Raw genomic sequence first — 17,757 nt, 5'->3', positions numbered from 1 at the left:
GATGCTAGCATCAGCACATATTGTATTAAGATTGCATCTACTATATATATATATATATATGAATTACATGCAACTAAAATGACTTTGATGGTATTTGATTTATCACTGATTTAACATTTTGTAGCTGCCAGCTTAAGTTTTTTTTGTGAGGTGCAGAGAGCCACAATGAAGCTGGGTAACGATTTTTATGCTTTAACTTGCTAGAATAAGGCATAACAACACAGAGGCACAAGGAAAGCAGCAACATCCAACTGCAACAACAGGAAAAGGGGACTATGAAACAACAAAGTGACTACTTTATACATTCAGTTTAAGGCAAATGTTTCCTTTACAAAAACAAAAAAACTTCACTGCAACAACAGGGTTGTGTATGGTGCAGAACTAGGCAGTGATTTCATATTTTGCATGTTCTTTTATGCTGAAAATAGCTGTATCAGCCTGTAACACATAATCTAAACTTATCACAAAAAGAGATCTAACAGTTTTTGGCAATTTGGTGATTATGGGAATCATTTATCCAGTTTTCTCATTCTTTTTTTAACAACGCAGTTCGAATACTGCAAGATAGTGTGAAATATATTGATGAAAAATAATTTAGAATTATGTGAGCACTTTCCTCTTCGTGTTTTCTAGTCCTTTGCTGAATTGTATACGGCAGTGAAGATTTTCTTTCATATTTGTGGAATAGACCATATAACATGACAAAACACAACACACAAGTGCAAGCATACAGTGAAGTGGCTCTCAACAGTGTGCCATCAAAGTTCAAGAGTGTGCAGATTTTCAGAAAAAAAAAAAAAACACACACTAAAGCAATTGATGCAACAGCTTATCATGAGTAGACTTTAAGATTTCATTCATCAAGCTACATTTGAGGTATGTAGTTTTTACTTTGATCCTTCCTGGGACTAAGTCAGTAAGTGAGCAAGTAAATAAATAAATAAATAAATATTATACTAAAAATGTATATAAGTACAAAAACCACAACAAAGCATACTTACAGCACACCCCCGTGTGTGCTGAACAACTTATAATAATCAATCTGTGATAATGCAAATAATATAACATAAATTATGTTATACGCTGTTTAATATGTGCTGATTCTGATTATTGTTACAGTTTACTAATGTATGGAAAAGCTTGTCACGGTATGAACAGAGGTTAAACCAGCAAAAACTCAGCCCTGAGCACCGAGTGATCGTTCTCTATTGACTGTTATGTTCATCAGGTCAGTGTGCTAGGTAACCCAAGCAGAGGGGTGACAAAAAATAAGGACAGTAAGTTACGGTTCCACTGGTACCAACTTTTCATAATAAAAATGGGGGAAAAAAGTGCACTGAATTGAACTGCTTAGAGGAAATGGGACTTATGATAACCCCTGTTTACTGTGACTCAGCTGAGTGATGAATCATTTGTCGGTTAAAGCCTTTATCTGGTGAAACTGTTTACTTGCTGATTGATGGTTCGTAAACTGTTGGAAATTAACTCTCATCTTAGAAAAAATAGTTTTCTTTAATTTGACTGAGGCCTCCAAGGAAATCTTGACCCTGATCTTTCTAAAGTTCTTGCCACAGTTTCTTATGGTAAATGCATATGAAATTGTCTTTAACTGTCTCGAGATTTCAGAACCATTCCCCATTATAAAGTTCACCTCAGGTCCTCCACTTTAGCTGAAGGAGCACAACCAGTAAAAAGTCTTACAATAAATTTGGAATAAAAACTTACAGACATGGCCGACAGTATTGACACACTGTGCAGCTAATTGGAGACGATGGCGTGTAATCCTCAGTGAATGTCCATTTAGCAGAGGACCTGTAGGAAGAGGGTGAGGGCCACCACTAGAAGGGTGTGTCCATCTGGCTGCACTTAGCAGCAGGTGACACCACACCATAGCTCCGCTCCTGCCACCTCAGCCACTGCATGTGGACCTCTTTTTGAACCTTTCAAATACACGTACAGAAAATGCAGTATTAGGCTGTTTGCAAAGTAGTCAAAGTAGTCAGATGATACTGTTGCAATTCAAATGTTATATATAATTTAAGTCATTATGTAATTAGTTCACAATCAAAAATAAATCTTTTTTAATCTCAATCTCTTAAATTGTGATGCTGGAAAAACATATTGATGGAGGGACTCATCTTTTTCTGCGGAAATGAAAGAAATTGTTGGAATCTCTGGGATTTTAGTATAATTTGGATTTAAACAGATAAAAACTAAGAACAAATGTCTGAACTCGGGACATTGGGTATGAATCAGATTGATGTTCACAATAACTGTCATTTAACTTACGTATTTTTAATTATTTCATGTTATTTTATTCTATTTTATTAATTTATTCTTTTTTGCTTTTATGGATAAAACTTGTAATGTTATGTACGCTTTCTTCTTGAAAAAAATTGAATAAAATAAAAAAGTTAGGCAGCACCTATGGCAATAAGCAGTCATTTCAGAGTATTAGTTGGCAGACTTTAGGCTTGAAACCAGACTAATGAATGTATTAATATGCACTTGTTTTGTGAGCCCTGCAGCTAGTGAGATGAAAGGATTATCATAGCATAGACTGTGTGTGTGTGCGTGCATTTTTTACATTTCATATATGTGTGAGTGTGTTAATGATTGTGCGCCACTTGTGATTTCTTTTCGTGGGAATGTTGCCAAACTCATCCAGTTTATGATATTGAAAAAGCAAGGCTTTCATTACTGGGCTCAATCACCACTGTGTTACCATAGTGACCTAACAGACATTTATAAATGAAATCTGTTATGATATAATATGTTTACACCACACTGCAATACAGTATACTCGACACAATATTTGACATTTTGGGAAATTAGGACTTCTTGATGGAAAAATATACATTATGTCTACATTTAAGATTTTTATTTATTTCTTTAAAGAAGAGAAAATTAAACTGTTGTTTTCAAAATAGAAATTATTATTCAAGATTTGAAAAAAAATGAAAAAAAATCTCACGGGGCACAGTGAAGACCTGAACAAAAGCTGTTTTCACAGAGCTTTTAATCTCTGTTTAACAGCCTTGTCCTGCATTAGAAAAAAATTAATTCATAACAGCAAAAGTGCTAACAGAAGAATGGCCGAGCAAAAGGGAGAGGAAAAGACTGAATTTGTCAAAAAGAAGCCTTTTAAGTATGTATGATTGCTCAAATTTAAGAAAGAAAGAACTCCTACAAGTATCAGAAAACCTCATCCCTGATATAATATTCACTGCAAATAATTGGATCCAAATTCACCGTAATCTCTAATTTTTTTTTTTTTTTTCTGACATTCTGCATTTATTGTATTTGGGTTAATCTACAGTTCTTCAGTTGTTCTGTTCTTGTTATGCATTGATGGAATATCCTTCTTTCTTTATTTTTAAACCAAGTCTATGGTCATTCGGGGAATGAAATGGTTAGACAACCACTGTTGTACACTACTGTGTTAAGGAGCGAGTTTTAGAGTTGCCTGTTGGGTGTTTTACCTCTAGACAGAGCCGGGCTAGCTTTTGCCCTTCTTTACAGTCTTTATAACAATCTAAGCTAAGGTAACTGCGAACTATCGCATTACACTTGGGACAGACATATTAATCTTGTCTCTCTCTGCAAGAGAGCAAATACGTATATTTCGAACAATGTTCAACGATTTCTTTAAGCTTGAGCACTAAACTCAATAATTTGTTGCCCTTGCATCACACAAGTCATTTTTTGGGTATTAAGTCATCTTTGTTCTGCATATTATTGGGGTAGCAGTGAAATTCAAGTATTAATTCACTTCTTCTAGCATCTAAAAATTCATTGATAAACCACAGCTGTGACTCTAATTAATTTTTAATCTAAGTGAGGACAGAGATGTTGAATAAATTAACTAATTCATTAGTCTATGATAATTGGGTGATCTCTTAGTATTACTCACGAGGCCCTAAGGCACCAAACAGACAAACGTGAGTTTAGAGTAATGATGTACAGAGAAAAAAAACTATGTAGATTGGCCTCACATTAGTCTTGGTAGTTACATAAGCGCCAGGGGTCCTTCCCTTATGCAATGAGGAGCAAAGAGGTGCAAATATTTTTTTCTTTGAAGCACTCACCCGTTACTGATATGTGATCTGGGTACACAGGTTTATTGTGCAACAGAGGGTTGTAAATTATTTGTGTGCTTGGATGAACAATGTAAAAGTAAATGGATGAGAGAGCTGTGGCTTGTACTGACCTCTTGATTGAGGAAGCAATAGAGAATCGCCACAAGAAGCCCCTGCAAGATAGATGATTTTAATCATTCACATTCAGGATGAGTCTGCACCATTAAAAGGTTGCTATTGTGAAGACAGCGTAAATATCAGATGACAAATGAGAGCTGATAGGCTAAAGAAGTAAAAATAGAAAATCTATTACAGTGTGCTTCTCTCACTGAGCCAGCAAACAAGACTGGAATAATAAATAGTTGAGGTTTATATCTCAATAATACACTGTAAAGCCATGAATAATCTCAGCCACTAATGTCTGACAGGCAAACTTCTGTATACTGGTCCAGTCTGGTGTTTGGCCTAATATTAAACCAATTTGACATTTCTTCAACCCCCTACCCCAATATCCTGGTATACCATATTGCATTCATAGCCCATAAGCATAACTGGTTTTTAATTTTGCAACTCTTTTATAACAAAGCTTGGGTTATTGTGTCTATTTAGGCACATTGTTGCTTTTCCATAATGTTAAACTGATGTGCCCAAGTAATTTGAATTTTCAACATTAAGGGGAGCAGGAGCAAAATCCAATTTGAACAGCTGGCTGTGCCATGACATGAAGTGGAGGAAGCCAAGTTTGTCTTTTCTGTAGTTGCACATGACACTGCTGAGCATTTTTCCACTTATTCCAATTTTTTCTTATTATTTTTCCATGGAGCTAGAACAGTGACATTATGCTTTGGCATCGAAAATGAAATTTGCCATTCCAAAAGGAAACACTGACACAGAGGACATTTCCATGGAAAATAAAACAGGCATTAAAAGTGTCTGGTTTTTTTTCTTTTTGTTACACTGACACTTTTTACCCTTACTAGTTTCAACTGTCTGTCACTGTTTTGGCATGGAGGGCAGAGTTTGAGGGGAGGGTGCAAGAAAAGTGTGAGTTACATAAACCATATACTAGGAGAAAAAGCCTCTTCTTAACCCACAGTCCTTCCTTTAAGGGTTACATAAAGAAAAAAATCAGAGACTGACACTGAATGCAAAAAATATCAAAAGTAAATTAAATCATTTTTAATTTGCTTTGTTTATTTTTCAGTGGAACACTTTTTTTTTCTTTTTCTATGCTAAATTTTTTTTGATGCCAAAACTTATTGTTACTGTTCACGATACGATGCAATTCGATAAGATACACTTTATTGTCCCTGTAGGAAAATTAGTCTGAGACTCAGATGCTGCCCCCATCAGTGCCTTCATAATTACAATAAAACAACCACATAGGAACAGAACAGCACTAGCTGTACCAAATCACACCAATAAATTGCAAATTACCCAGATTTCACACGTAAAATATTGCACATACATTGCACGTAACACATATTGCACATACCCCATTGTTAATACATCATGGAACTAACTACTAGTGTTCTTTAAGAGCATTTTATCACTTAGTGATATAGGACTTTATAGGAGTTTATATAGGAGTATTAAATTGTCCATTCAAACTAAAATGTGTTTCATTATCTTTTTATCCATATTAGTCACCTGGCTCTGAGGATGGCAGTAAATTGGTCATTCTTTGGTCCAAATCTAAAAAACTTAACAACTGGGTACAGACATTTACTAGGTGATCCCCTGACTTTTCCTCTGGTGTCCTCATCAGGTTAAAGCTCTTTGTCCAATACTTCTTAACTGAATACCTGCATAACTAATGACAATCCAATCATCACTGATTCATAGGATTCACTCCAATGACCACTGATCTGACAAACAAGGAAGGTTTGTTACAAGAAACGCTACCCTAAAGAGATTACATTCTGGGTATAGGTTTCTGTATTTTCATGGTATTTGAGCATGTATATTCCCCCGTCAGAATATTGAGTTTTTCTATAAATATATGTGTGTGTGTACCTGGAAGGATCCCATGCAAAGCTCAATACAGAGGCGCAAGTTAAGATTGAAGTAGTCAGGCAGAAAATTGAAGACCATGTAGTGAGTGCCAAACAAAGGGATGAGGAGGAGGGTGGACTTAGTCAGGCGTCTGTTGCACAGAAGGAAAGAAACAAGATGCAGGGGGTTAGCCTACCTCAGGGGTTCGTTAAGTGCATGTCTAATCTGAATGCTGCGCCGGATGGCATCATGCTTGCAGGCATGCTAATCATCAGATGCCAGTCAAGACGATGCTTGGTGAGTGTGTCAGTCTGTGTGAAGATCCGTTTTTTAGCAGGAGAAAGGTAGCAGCAGATGTGCGATTCAAAGGGAGGATGATTAAAAAGTGAGTGCAGAGGTATTTTTTTTTTTTTTAATGTGCAGGGTTTCATTCTACCTGGTGCAATTAAGTTGAGTATCATTCAACTTACATACCTTTGGTAAGTCTTTTATAAGATCCGGATATGCATGATGTCCCTGAGCACTTTCTACCAATTAGTCAGTCTATTTCAATTAGATATTTTAATTCTGGGTAGAGAAAAGATAGACGTGGCCAGACTGACAAGTTTGAAGTTTAGTCGTGACTGATAAAATTTATACATTGCTGACTGTGGTGTATCAACAGTTTTCACACATCTTTCCCTACATCAAAGTATCTCCTTATCAGAGTGAAAAGTATCAAAGAGAGTGCAAAAGTTTGTGAAAATGTGTCCATCAGACTGAAAGAGCTAAAGACTTTAAGATGTCAAGTCACAAACACACAACTTTGAAAATTATGTAAGGAGAAGATGAAAGCTAAATTTGATAAAAGCATTAAATACTGTAATGACTAAAGAAAGAGATACTGTGCAGCCTCTCATACTGTGTCTGCAGCCAAAGCACTATTACCTGTACTGAGAGGAGTTATTGAAGTGGATCAGCCGAGGGTTGAGCTTCTGTATCAGGATTCTGATGATGTTCATGAAGAGAATGAAATTGACCTGTTGATTGAAAAAGCAATAATGAAAAATTAAGTTAATGAAGCCTTGACAAGCGATGGGTCAAATGCCTCTTACAACAAGGTGATTGATAAATGAAATAGCAACAAAATAGGCCACCAAGTATGTAATTTATATGGGACCGTCAGGGCAGGTTTTCACACTCTATTCTACCATGCACAAAAAATCTTTTTCCTTTTTTAAATCATTTTTTTCAAAAAAACATTTCTAAACTAAAGTAAACAAATTATCTGCATAACTATCCACAATCTGTCAGTCCGTCATTGTTATTTTCCGCACAGTGGGAAGATTTACCGTAATGGAAACAACAATAGGTCCCTTGATGATCCACCAATAGGGAGAGTCCTCGTTGATGTCCCAACATCTATATAAGAAGACATTTTGAAATGCACACTTTAATCCGTCTGCAGGAGTTCCTTTATGGTATGATCTACATCGACCTTAACTGAGTGTAGGAAAAAAAAAATTAACATCTATCCATCATCTCATAATAATGACTGAAAAGTGAGTGCAAATTACAAATTTATTTTTTAAGAGACACTACAGGTGAAAACTTGCACAGTTCAATTTCGAAATTTTGGGCTATTTTGCAACCATGTCTTCTTTTGGACTAGTGGAAAGAAAATATGTAAAATATTATATATATTTATTTTGGTTCAGATTTCTGTTTCATCTGGGGAAGTTCCATCGTGACATGTAGTTTTAAACTATTAACATTTTTTTGGTCTAAAATGTATGGAATACATCCTCATTAGGATACATTTCTTAATCAAAAACCTACACTGTTTATCTTTACATTTTAGAAAAATACTATATACTGTTGCTCTGTTTAGGTCTGTCGCAGTGAGCTGTAAATATATGTATGAGAAACAACTTTGCTTGTAGAGATGGAAGTGGAGGTTTATACAAACTCTGTGTCCTCAAAATACACCCTGGATCCAATCCACAGGATGATGAAGAGCACAGGTACACCTGTGGAGAGGAAGAAAAGAAAAACTAATGTCAATGACACACAATCAATGCACACTGAGTTGGTTGAGTCATAACAAGACTGTTGAATGACAGTTTTTCTAATATCTTTGTTGATCTGTTCAGCGAGAACTCAAAGTAAATGGAACATTTGGGAGGCTTTATGCACTGCACATGCAAAATATGTTCTCATCTATTTCCTACCTTACACTGCTGGGACCAATTCCTATTTGTACCTGTGGCATGTTAAGTGGCAGAAACTATCAACCCACGAACATAATCAAATGCATTAGTAGTGACTGCCACAGGGATGTAAACTTTAATTCAGTTTGTTTGGCAATTACAAGCAAAGCCACTGAGCCAGGAGAGTTTCTGGCTGTAAAAAAAATAATAAGTTAGGGATGTTGGCCAATGGCGGTCTGTCTGCTTCTTGTACTCCCCCAAGACAGCAGTGAATCTTTGGATCACAGAACTGCAATTAGTCTCTAACAGTTCAGGTCAACAGGGCTGGAATTAGTCATCTTAGGCCCCATGCATGATGTTGATGAGAGGTAGACGTGATATATTTTAGCATTTGTAAGTGAAAAATGCATGTTGTTTGGAAGTAGTTAAAGGTCAAAATTTCAATTTATCCAGTGAGTAACCCCATGCAGACATGAAGTACATGTCAAGATAAACTTAAGTTAATTTTAACTCTGAAATTGCAAAGCTATTGGTCTGACTTTTATAATACAAAGGAATGATTGGTAAGTGATTTGAGGGAGTATGAGGGAGGTCTTCATCCCCCTTGTTAGCAAAATAATCAAAAGTTGTCCCCCTTGTTAGCCTGCCATTCCTCTCCTCCCCCTTGAGGTCACTAATAGGCAGGCCATGTTCCAGGCCCGGACCCAGACGCCATCCTATCCGGACCTGGACCTATTACTGATAAACTACTAAGAATTATTCAAGTTTGACTGACTATCTCTATTTTATTTTTGTTTTTTTGCACTGTGACATCAACCACTGGTTTGTGAATAGCCATTTTAAAGCCTTGAGTATGGCATTTTGGCTGTTGCCATCTTTTTTGTAGCCAGAAGTGCCCATATTTTTATGAGATGCTGGCACAGTGGAGGAGCAAAGAGAAGATCCGACTCACAGACTACAGCAACCGCTAGCGGCGACTCTCAGACAGCCTGTAACTCCAGCGGCCCTGTGCAGAAAGATGCATAGCTTTGGGCCTTAATAAAATGTGAACGAGTGAGTTGTAAAAAATTTCATCCCCATGCAGTTGCCATGGATGTTAAAATAAGCTATGGAGATCAAAACTGTTTCTTGTTCCAGGCTTTATTTCATCTCTCACGTTGGGCGTTTTAACATGGGGGTGATATTACTCCTATTTTGGAGCCAGCCTCATGTGGCCAGTCAATGAACTGCAGGTTTTTTTGCACTTCTGCACAGCTGCAACTAACAATGTATTTTATTATCAATTTATCGGCTGTTTATTTTCACACAAAAAAGATTAGTCATTTATTCATAAAATGTAAAAAAAATTAAAATATGGTCGTCATCATTTTCAAGAGCCCAGGGTGACATCTTGAATTTGCTTCTTTTATCCAACAACAGTCCAAAGCTTAAGACTGATGAAGAAAAGTAGCAAAGTCTTACATTTAAGAAGCTGGAACCAGCAAATGTTTGACATTTTTGCTTGAAAAATGAATGAGTAATCGAACTCTGAAGCTCAGCGTAACAAATGTCGAGGAAATTACATGTCAAGGCCTCTCACCCCATCCCAGCAGGCTGAAGCCCCAAAGGCACCGACGGCTGTGATAAAAGGACGAGAGCAGCAGGGAATTGAGGTAGAGCGCCTCCACCAGGAGCCAGAAAAAATTGGACATTACACAGTAGTGACAGAAGACCACAGATGCCTTGCAGGCAAACTGGACAGAAAATAACAGGAAGGAAACAGAAGGACACAGAGTGAATTGTAAGGGTGGATTAGTGTGAGAGAGGAGTTGATATGCAATGAGAGCGAAGGGAAATCTGCCCAAAGGGAATTCTTAATACAAACAAGGACCAGCGTCATTATCTTACTGTGGAGAGGGTGCAGTGGTTGGTGTCGTCACTCGAGAACAGAGTTGCATCCTTTATGAACACCGCCACAGCTTTCAGGATGAATGTGATGAAGAGCTGGATGTGAATGAAGTTCCTGGCACAACGCAGCCTCCTGTTAAAAAAAAAAAAAAAAAGCAAAGATAAATAGAAGATAGAAGACACATGAAATAGGTCAAATACAATTTTGGAATGTTTGAAATGTTGACTCCTTATGAGCCAGTTCACAGTGTCAGATCCTGAGGTGAGGCCCCTCTGGCTGTTCCAAAGTCTCAAATCAAAAGGTGACAGTGCCTTTGCCATCAGCACCTATTGGCTTTGGAATGACCCTCCTGAGGAGATAAGGCTAACAGAATCAGTAACTTCTTTTAAAACAGATCTTAAAACACTTTTTTATAGACTATTTTTTATGTGATGCCATATTTTTATTTGTTTTTTTATTTCAATTTTTTGTTTTCTTGTTTTCTATTGACATTTTGCGTCCCGCATCTTGAAAAATGTATCCTCTTGTTCAAAATTTACCTTAACACAACCCTAATTTTGTCTCACTTGTGAAGTTATAATACCAATAATAATAATAAATGTGTTGTTTTTGTTGTTATTATAAGTGCTGTTGTTATGAGTGTTGTGTAAGTGTTGTCTAATTTACAAAAATGATCACAGGCAAGTTCTGTCACACTATATTGTAATAGAACTAAATAGTAGCTACAATGCCCTAGTGTACAGGCAGTGGTCACAGAATGATGTCTAAATGTCTAAGAGAAAAAAGCAAAAAAGAAAACAAGCCAGTTTTCAGAAAAAGAATTAAAAACATTCAGTATGAGGAAAAAAATCAATAAATAACAATAAGAAAAAGATGTAAGTTGCTGTACTGTGATTTCAAGAGATGTATAAAACCTCACACAAGCTGTGTCCTTTAGAGCTAAGTGGGTTACGTGAGGAGACCCTTCACATTGTGGCAATCCGTTGTTAAGTGGAGTGTAAGTGGACTAAAGCAGCTGTTAGGTCCATGTCAGTGTGGGTCAAATCCAAAAGGAAATGTATTGCAACTGAGATGTACGACACAGACGAAAGAGAAGCATGTAAGGGATCATGAAATGTATGATAAAGGTAACGGTTTTGCCTCATGATACCATAACATCTGCTTTCATTCCAGTTATGTTTGACTTTTGTTTGATGTCAGTGGCTCTAAAATGACCTCTTGCAACAGCACCACCACTCTTCGTTAAACAAAAAAATACAGCATTTTGGGGAAATATGCTTGTTTGCTTTGTAGGTAAGAGATGGATAAACAGATAGCTAATTCACTTTTGCCCAAATCTGAAGGTAGAGCCAACAAGATCAGGCTGGTAGTGGCCTTGGACTTATTTAGTTCAACCATAGTTGAACTAAATCAAAGTACAGATTACCATCTGTACCATCAAAGTACAGATTAAACAAACAAGACATAACATGCTTATTCATTACTGAAAAAGTGCTAAAAATTTAGAGGTGTTGGCTGACTTTTTTCTATACTAATGGACATTTTTTATATTGTAGAGGCAATAAACAAAGAAAACAAATAGACAGCAGAACAAGGGAAAAAACAGACAGATATGAGGTCACAGGATATTTAAAAAGTCGAAGTAAATTCTCCTCATTTAAAGTACGATGTCACACATGGTACATATAATAATTATGAGAGATCTGGCTCATTGCTTAAATGAGTACACCATTTTTGTCACTTATTTTCTTCCCGTTTTTTTTATCAGAAGTATGGAGTAAGTAATTTGTTTTTCAATCCAATCCACTTTTTTTATATAGCACGATTTTAAACAAACACAAGGTTTCCAAAGTGCTGTACAGCAAGGTAAAAAGCACAATAAATACACAATACACAATAGGATAAAATAAAATAAAATCAGATAAAATAAAATAAAATAAAATAAAATAAAATAAAATAAAATAAAATAAAATAAAATAAAATAAAATAAATAAAGTGTTAGGAGATCTAGGTGTTTAACAATATTGACAAAAAGGCCAGCAGTGGGACCGTTTTTCAAGAGCAAGTATTTTGTAATGGCCTTTTTATTTGGTGCCAGCAAGATCTTAAGGCGTGGGGTACAATCTTTACTTAATCCATCAGGGATATGTACAAGATAATTGGCTGTCAATGTTGTTATGACACAGAAACCGAAAGCTTTAGAAATTATTCTTGCTACTTCCTCCCAGAAAGTCTGAAAAGAAGTGCAGGACCCGAAAATATGGTCATGATCGACCACGATTTCTCCACAATCCCTCCAGCAGCATAACTGAGTGTGTATCATATAAAGTACGAATTCAGTCTCAAAGTCTCAGTCACGGAGCTCAACAAAACATGTATTGCTATGTTGGTTCTTAGAGAATCTCATCAATCTTTATGTTAAACTAACCCAATCACCTGCTGGCTCTTGCTTCATATTTAGCATAGAGACATGAGTGGTGTCAAATTTCTCTTCTAAAAATAAAGAAGTGCAGGTGTATTTACCAAAATGTCAAATTATTTCTTCAATAAACTACATTAGGCCAAAGATTTTAATTGTGTCACAGCTACAGATCCAAACAAAGGCCTCAAACTGGTGAGTGTCAGGCGCTGTTAAAAGCCCAAGAGAGCTTTGTAATAATCATTTTGTTTATAGTACAATATCGTTGTGCTCGCTATTGCTTGGCTCTCTGGGAGAATTGCAATGGCCTTGAGTTTACCAAAATACACTGATGAAAAATGGAATAAAAGTCTGTCTGCCTTATCTGTTCTTACCTGAAGAGCAGCAGCATCAACACAGCAACAACCAGGACCACTAGAGAGATGCTGTAGCCGACAGTGTAAATCAGCTTCACTGTGGCAAAGTATGACTGCTCTGTCTGAAAGCAAGAGGAGAAAGAGTATTTTTTATAAGAGGACATTATACTCCAGTGTTGAGGCTTTTCAAAAATGCTGTCAAAATGAAAGTAATGTCTCAAAATGAGACCAAATTGCGGACAAACTCCAGACTCAACTGTATTGAAGAGATGACTGCTGCAGGGCTACAAGAAAGCCTTTCTCCATATTTTGAAGATGAGTCTAATGGCAGTATGACTGGAGCGAGTAGACTATAATCGATTAAAAGAACATGAAAAAGGTCTGAACGTGTAATTAATGACTTTCCACCCCTCGCTATTGGATAACTTATAATGCTTTTTTTTAACTCAGGTAAAAGATGCTTCATATTGCACCAAAAGTATTTTTCTCATAATTATCTTTGAAAAAAAAAACTATTCAGTACGATCAGGCACCATCCTCTTTTTGTGAAACAAGATAATTTCAGCTATTACCTGATGGGTGACTTTCAATTCACTTCCTGCCTTGCAAAAGTATTTTCACGAGACACATTTATGTTTGAATAGATTTTCTTCTCTTCTCTGAAGAGGCAGCGATAATCACTTTAATCCAAACTGCTTCAAAAAGAAACAAAAGAAGGTATGTGGGCTGCAGTTTCACTTCAGTAGTCTGACAGGCTGCACTAAAATTTTGACATGAATCTTTTGTAACATGGTACATTTTTCTTTTCTAATTTAGTTTGTCCAGTTTGTTGACTTCTGAAGTTGAACAAGGTCTGTATTTGTCCCTGTTTCTATATAAAAAAAATATTGTTCTCGCCTACTTCTTTCTTTTTTCTCCAGTTCGGACCTCTGCACTCTCAATTTCTCATTCCCCAAACGGACCTTTTTATCTGCCTCACCCCAACATCTCTCACCTCAGGAATGTCATCATCCACACTGCAGGCGATGAGGTACGGAGGGAAAGGTCCGGACCAACCTCCGCTGGTGCAGTTACGGCTCACTGAACCTGAAGTGAAAGGTCAGGATGTGAAAAAGATCATCTTTAGGTTACATTTATGAACTTGTCAAGAGTAACAGATTAAATGTTCGATGGTTATAAGATGCTAATGATGTAAAAATTTTCTCTCTTCTTTCCCAATTTTGTAGTAAGTTATTAAAATACTAGTGGCCAATGTAGTGGAGTAAAAATGAAAGGTGACAGAAATATTAAAACTTGCCAAGGTACGTCTTGTTTGCTCTTTTGATTAAACATTTGTATGCTAATTTACTTCTAATTTGATTTTAGTCTCCTGTGACAATCTACTAAGCCCAAGCACTGAGAAACGACATTACTAACATGACAACATGACAACATGACTACAAATTCACAAAATAAAGACAGCATATAAATGACTGAACGATAAATAAATAAACATACTTTACATACTTTTGAAAAAACACCCTTTACTATCATCAGAGCAACAATTTAACTTTTTGACTCAATGGCAAACAAGCTGCTCTCATTATTATCTCAGCCTAAACACACTACTCATCCCCTCTTTCCCCCATGTGATCCTTAAGTCACCTGTGTTGTTTTTGAAGAGGGAGAAGACGGCCGGACAAGCTCTTTGGACTGTTTCCCCCACGGCTGCATGAGGCCAGCAGGTGACTGCATCCCAGAATGGCGGACAAACTTTTTGGAGAAGGAGAAAGACGGTTAAAAAAAGAAAGTATGTCTCTATCGTGGTAGTTAATCAGAAACACCATGAGCGCACATTTATATCCATAATCATACACGGCCGCTTGAAATGCACACAGTTTAAATATATACTCATGGAGATACAGTAGAGGTAAATGGGGTGTATCATGCACAATACCCTCAACGACATTCTTCAAAGCCATAACGTCCGCCTCTGCATAAATTGTATTCAGACAAGAATGAGGAAGTACTGTAGATCTCCAACCAAGACCTTTGTCTTGAGATAGATTACATACATAAATCCTTATGTAACTATCCTTAATAGTCTCTTCTACAGATGCATCACAGTGACAGATCGCCCATTGTGTTTTCATTTTGCAGTCAGGACGCCATAGAGAAGTGGCTCTGACAACTGATGATTCTCTGTGAAGCATTTATTCCAGCCTCGACTCCTGTACTTAATGAGAACATTTGCAGTATTTTTCATACCACAACTACAGCCACGCCTGGATTTATATGAGCTGCAGGGTGATTTTAAATTGGAAAACACACCTTCTGTGCTTCCGTTGCCATGCTCTGCAATGTACTGAAGGCACTGAAGCTCCTCTTTCCCCAGCTGAAAGATGTACTCGCATTCAGGGTGCAGGCTCGCCAAGGCCTAGAGGAGAGAAAGAAGGAAGAAAGGAAGGATATAGGTCCACTATTGTAAAATAACAGGAGGTTAGGGGCAAATCGCAGCTGCTCTGCACTGGTCACGTGGTCACAGGGGCATTTTTAAGATATTTTGGAAATTTGAGGATTAAGCCAAACCTCTGTTAGCAGGTCCCATTTAAATGCTGTCTTTTTCTAGTTTTAAAGGACCAGTGTGTTAAGGTTAGGGGGATTTAGGGACATCTAGGAATTCCCTTAGCATTCATTGTTAAGGAGGTCTTTAACTGAGCCGGATTATCCGCAGAGGTCTTCTCTTCTTTGAAACAAGCAGACCCAGTGATTCAAACTGGTAAAAAAGCAGAATAAAGCAGTTTCACATTAAAAATCTTTTTTTTTCAATGCAAAAACACAAATGGCCCAATTTAAAGCCAGTAATTGGTTAGTCCGTTCTGTGCTACAACAATGGTAGACTCCATGGATGAGCACAAACTCCTTGGAAACTCTTAAACGCAGGCTCAAAGCAATCGGACACAAATCATCAACATCACAGCGGCTGATACACTTTGTTGGACAAGGAAGTGAAGCACAGAACATTAGCCAAAGTGAGAGATCAGTCATTACACCTGGGTGTGAATGGAACCTAAGAGTGGACCTCGATCGGCAGCTTAAGTTCCCAACGAAGATCACAACTTCCCTGCAACCTGACGTCATCCTACGGTCCACCACAGCCCGGACTGTGATCACAGCAGAGCTCTCTGTCAGGTTAAAAATGTTGTGATATCTCTGAGGCAGCCTTAGAGAGGAAAAATGACAAGTACGCAGAGCTGTAAGGCCGAGTGCAGAGAGGCAAGGTGGTCGGCTGCCAGCTTCAGTTTGGAAGTTGGCTGAGTGTTCGTTAGTACATCCAGCCAGTGCTTCTTGAAAAGATGGGAGTGTCTGGTTCCAATCACAAGAGGTCAAGGCGGCAGAACAGGAGAAAAAAGGACCACGGGTAGGGAAGGCAAGCATCCTTGGGTCAGCTGCAGGGGGCTGTAGGGAGACGCCCTTATTGTTGCTCTACTACTGTGACATGTCCCCAGATTAATCGAGCGAAACATCAAAAAAGGGTGGTTCCCAGCTGCCCCAATGTCACCTTCGGAGTTGCGTCAGGCAGCAATTTCTTGCAAGTGCCCTTTACCTGTGCTTCCATCTACACTATAAAAAAAAACGTTATTATACAATATTCAATTTGTGCCAATATATCCCAAAAAAAATACACACTTTACTTTAAATTTTGCATTATAGTAACGTGATGTAGTTTTCTGAACTTACCAGACTGTTCTGGCTGTTATATTCTTAGCCATTACCCACTTAGTTATTATAATCACAATACCGATGATTATTTATCAAAATCTCGTTGTGAAAATATTTTGTGAAAGCACCAATCGTCAACCTTACAATATGGTTGCAATATTGATATTGAGGTATATTTGATTTTCTCAATAAAGCCCAGCCCTAGAAGGAAAGGATGCTCTGTTAGACATATACAAACACTGAAGCAGAGGCCGTAGTCTGTCTGTCAGTCTGTAATTCCATAAAAAAAAAAGTATTTCATGTGTATGTCAATTTTTAAAGGGCAGTGACTCACTTTGCCTTTAGCAGGAAATGCTTTCCCATTGATACAGTAACCTTTAGGCAAAACACACCTATTTTATTCAGTGGCTTTAAACAAAATTATCTTTCACTGCAGCATACAGAAAGGGAAAGCTCGGAGAAATCATTGAATGAGTCTGTCCCTAATGACAAGGATGATTGTCCTGGTCTCCCAACAACATCGTCCATTTAGAGACGCTCAGATATTCCTCTGTTAGTCTGCCCCAGCTCATCCCTCCATTTCCTGATGCCAAATAAAAACAGAATAACTGGATTTGCATTTGACTGGCATTTATCGCAGTCTAAAAATAAATAACATCTTGTTTCTGGGAAAGAAAAGGATCATTGGAGGGTAACTTATGAAGGGGGTCGATTGGAGGAAGCATGCACAGACAGAGTGACTGTGGTAATCATCTTTTGGTCTGTACCTCAAATCTGTGATAACAAACCTGTTACACAGTCTGTGCCAGTTAACAGTTGCTGTATAAAAGAGGTCATACGGTCATATAATCCAACGTCAGTGAGAGAGCACGAACATTCCTGTGTTATGTTGGACAATTACGCAGAACACAAATGTAATGTGTTTTTGAACACTGCTGCTAATACACAGGATGTGGTGTTGACAGCAAGCGTTAGAGGAGTGCTGTGCTTTGATCGTTGTCTGACGGGAAACAATCTGTACTCTGGCTGTAAATCACAGGATGGGTATGGATGTAGATGCTTTTATTTGGCAGGATGGGTCATAATCATTGGTGCTGAAGTGTATATAGATGACGAGAATGCCAAGAGG

At 37.5% G+C, this 17,757-nt stretch overlaps 1 protein-coding gene across 2 annotated transcripts in view; it reads right to left on the bottom strand.

Annotated features, from left to right (window-relative positions):
* Positions 1–176: 176 nt before the first annotated feature.
* Positions 177–17,757, bottom strand: part of ghrhrl (growth hormone releasing hormone receptor, like) — a 29,530-nt gene continuing 11,949 nt past the window's right edge. The window contains exons 3-14 of one of the 2 annotated variants that reach the window (XM_088077827.1): positions 15,237–15,342; positions 14,571–14,678; positions 13,921–14,012; positions 12,945–13,048; positions 10,151–10,283; positions 9,843–9,996; positions 8,023–8,083; positions 7,406–7,475; positions 7,002–7,093; positions 6,096–6,225; positions 4,211–4,252; positions 177–1,940 (exon numbers count right to left, since the gene is read on the bottom strand). In XM_088077827.1, the coding sequence (XP_087933953.1) occupies positions 1,839–1,940; positions 4,211–4,252; positions 6,096–6,225; positions 7,002–7,093; positions 7,406–7,475; positions 8,023–8,083; positions 9,843–9,996; positions 10,151–10,283; positions 12,945–13,048; positions 13,921–14,012; positions 14,571–14,678; positions 15,237–15,342 (1,194 nt within the window). In that variant the 3' untranslated portion in view covers positions 177–1,838. The remainder of the gene's footprint in view (positions 1,941–4,210; positions 4,253–6,095; positions 6,226–7,001; positions 7,094–7,405; positions 7,476–8,022; positions 8,084–9,842; positions 9,997–10,150; positions 10,284–12,944; positions 13,049–13,920; positions 14,013–14,570; positions 14,679–15,236; positions 15,343–17,757) is intronic. The other variant, XM_088077828.1, reaches the window with a different exon arrangement.

The sequence above is a fragment of the Plectropomus leopardus genome, chromosome 5 (assembly GCF_026936395.1).
Source record: "Plectropomus leopardus strain MGB_pleo_1.0 chromosome 5, ASM2693639v1, whole genome shotgun sequence".
In the NCBI taxonomy this organism is placed as follows: Eukaryota; Metazoa; Chordata; class Actinopteri; order Perciformes; family Serranidae; genus Plectropomus; species Plectropomus leopardus.
This window is presented reverse-complemented; position numbering and strand designations above follow the sequence as displayed.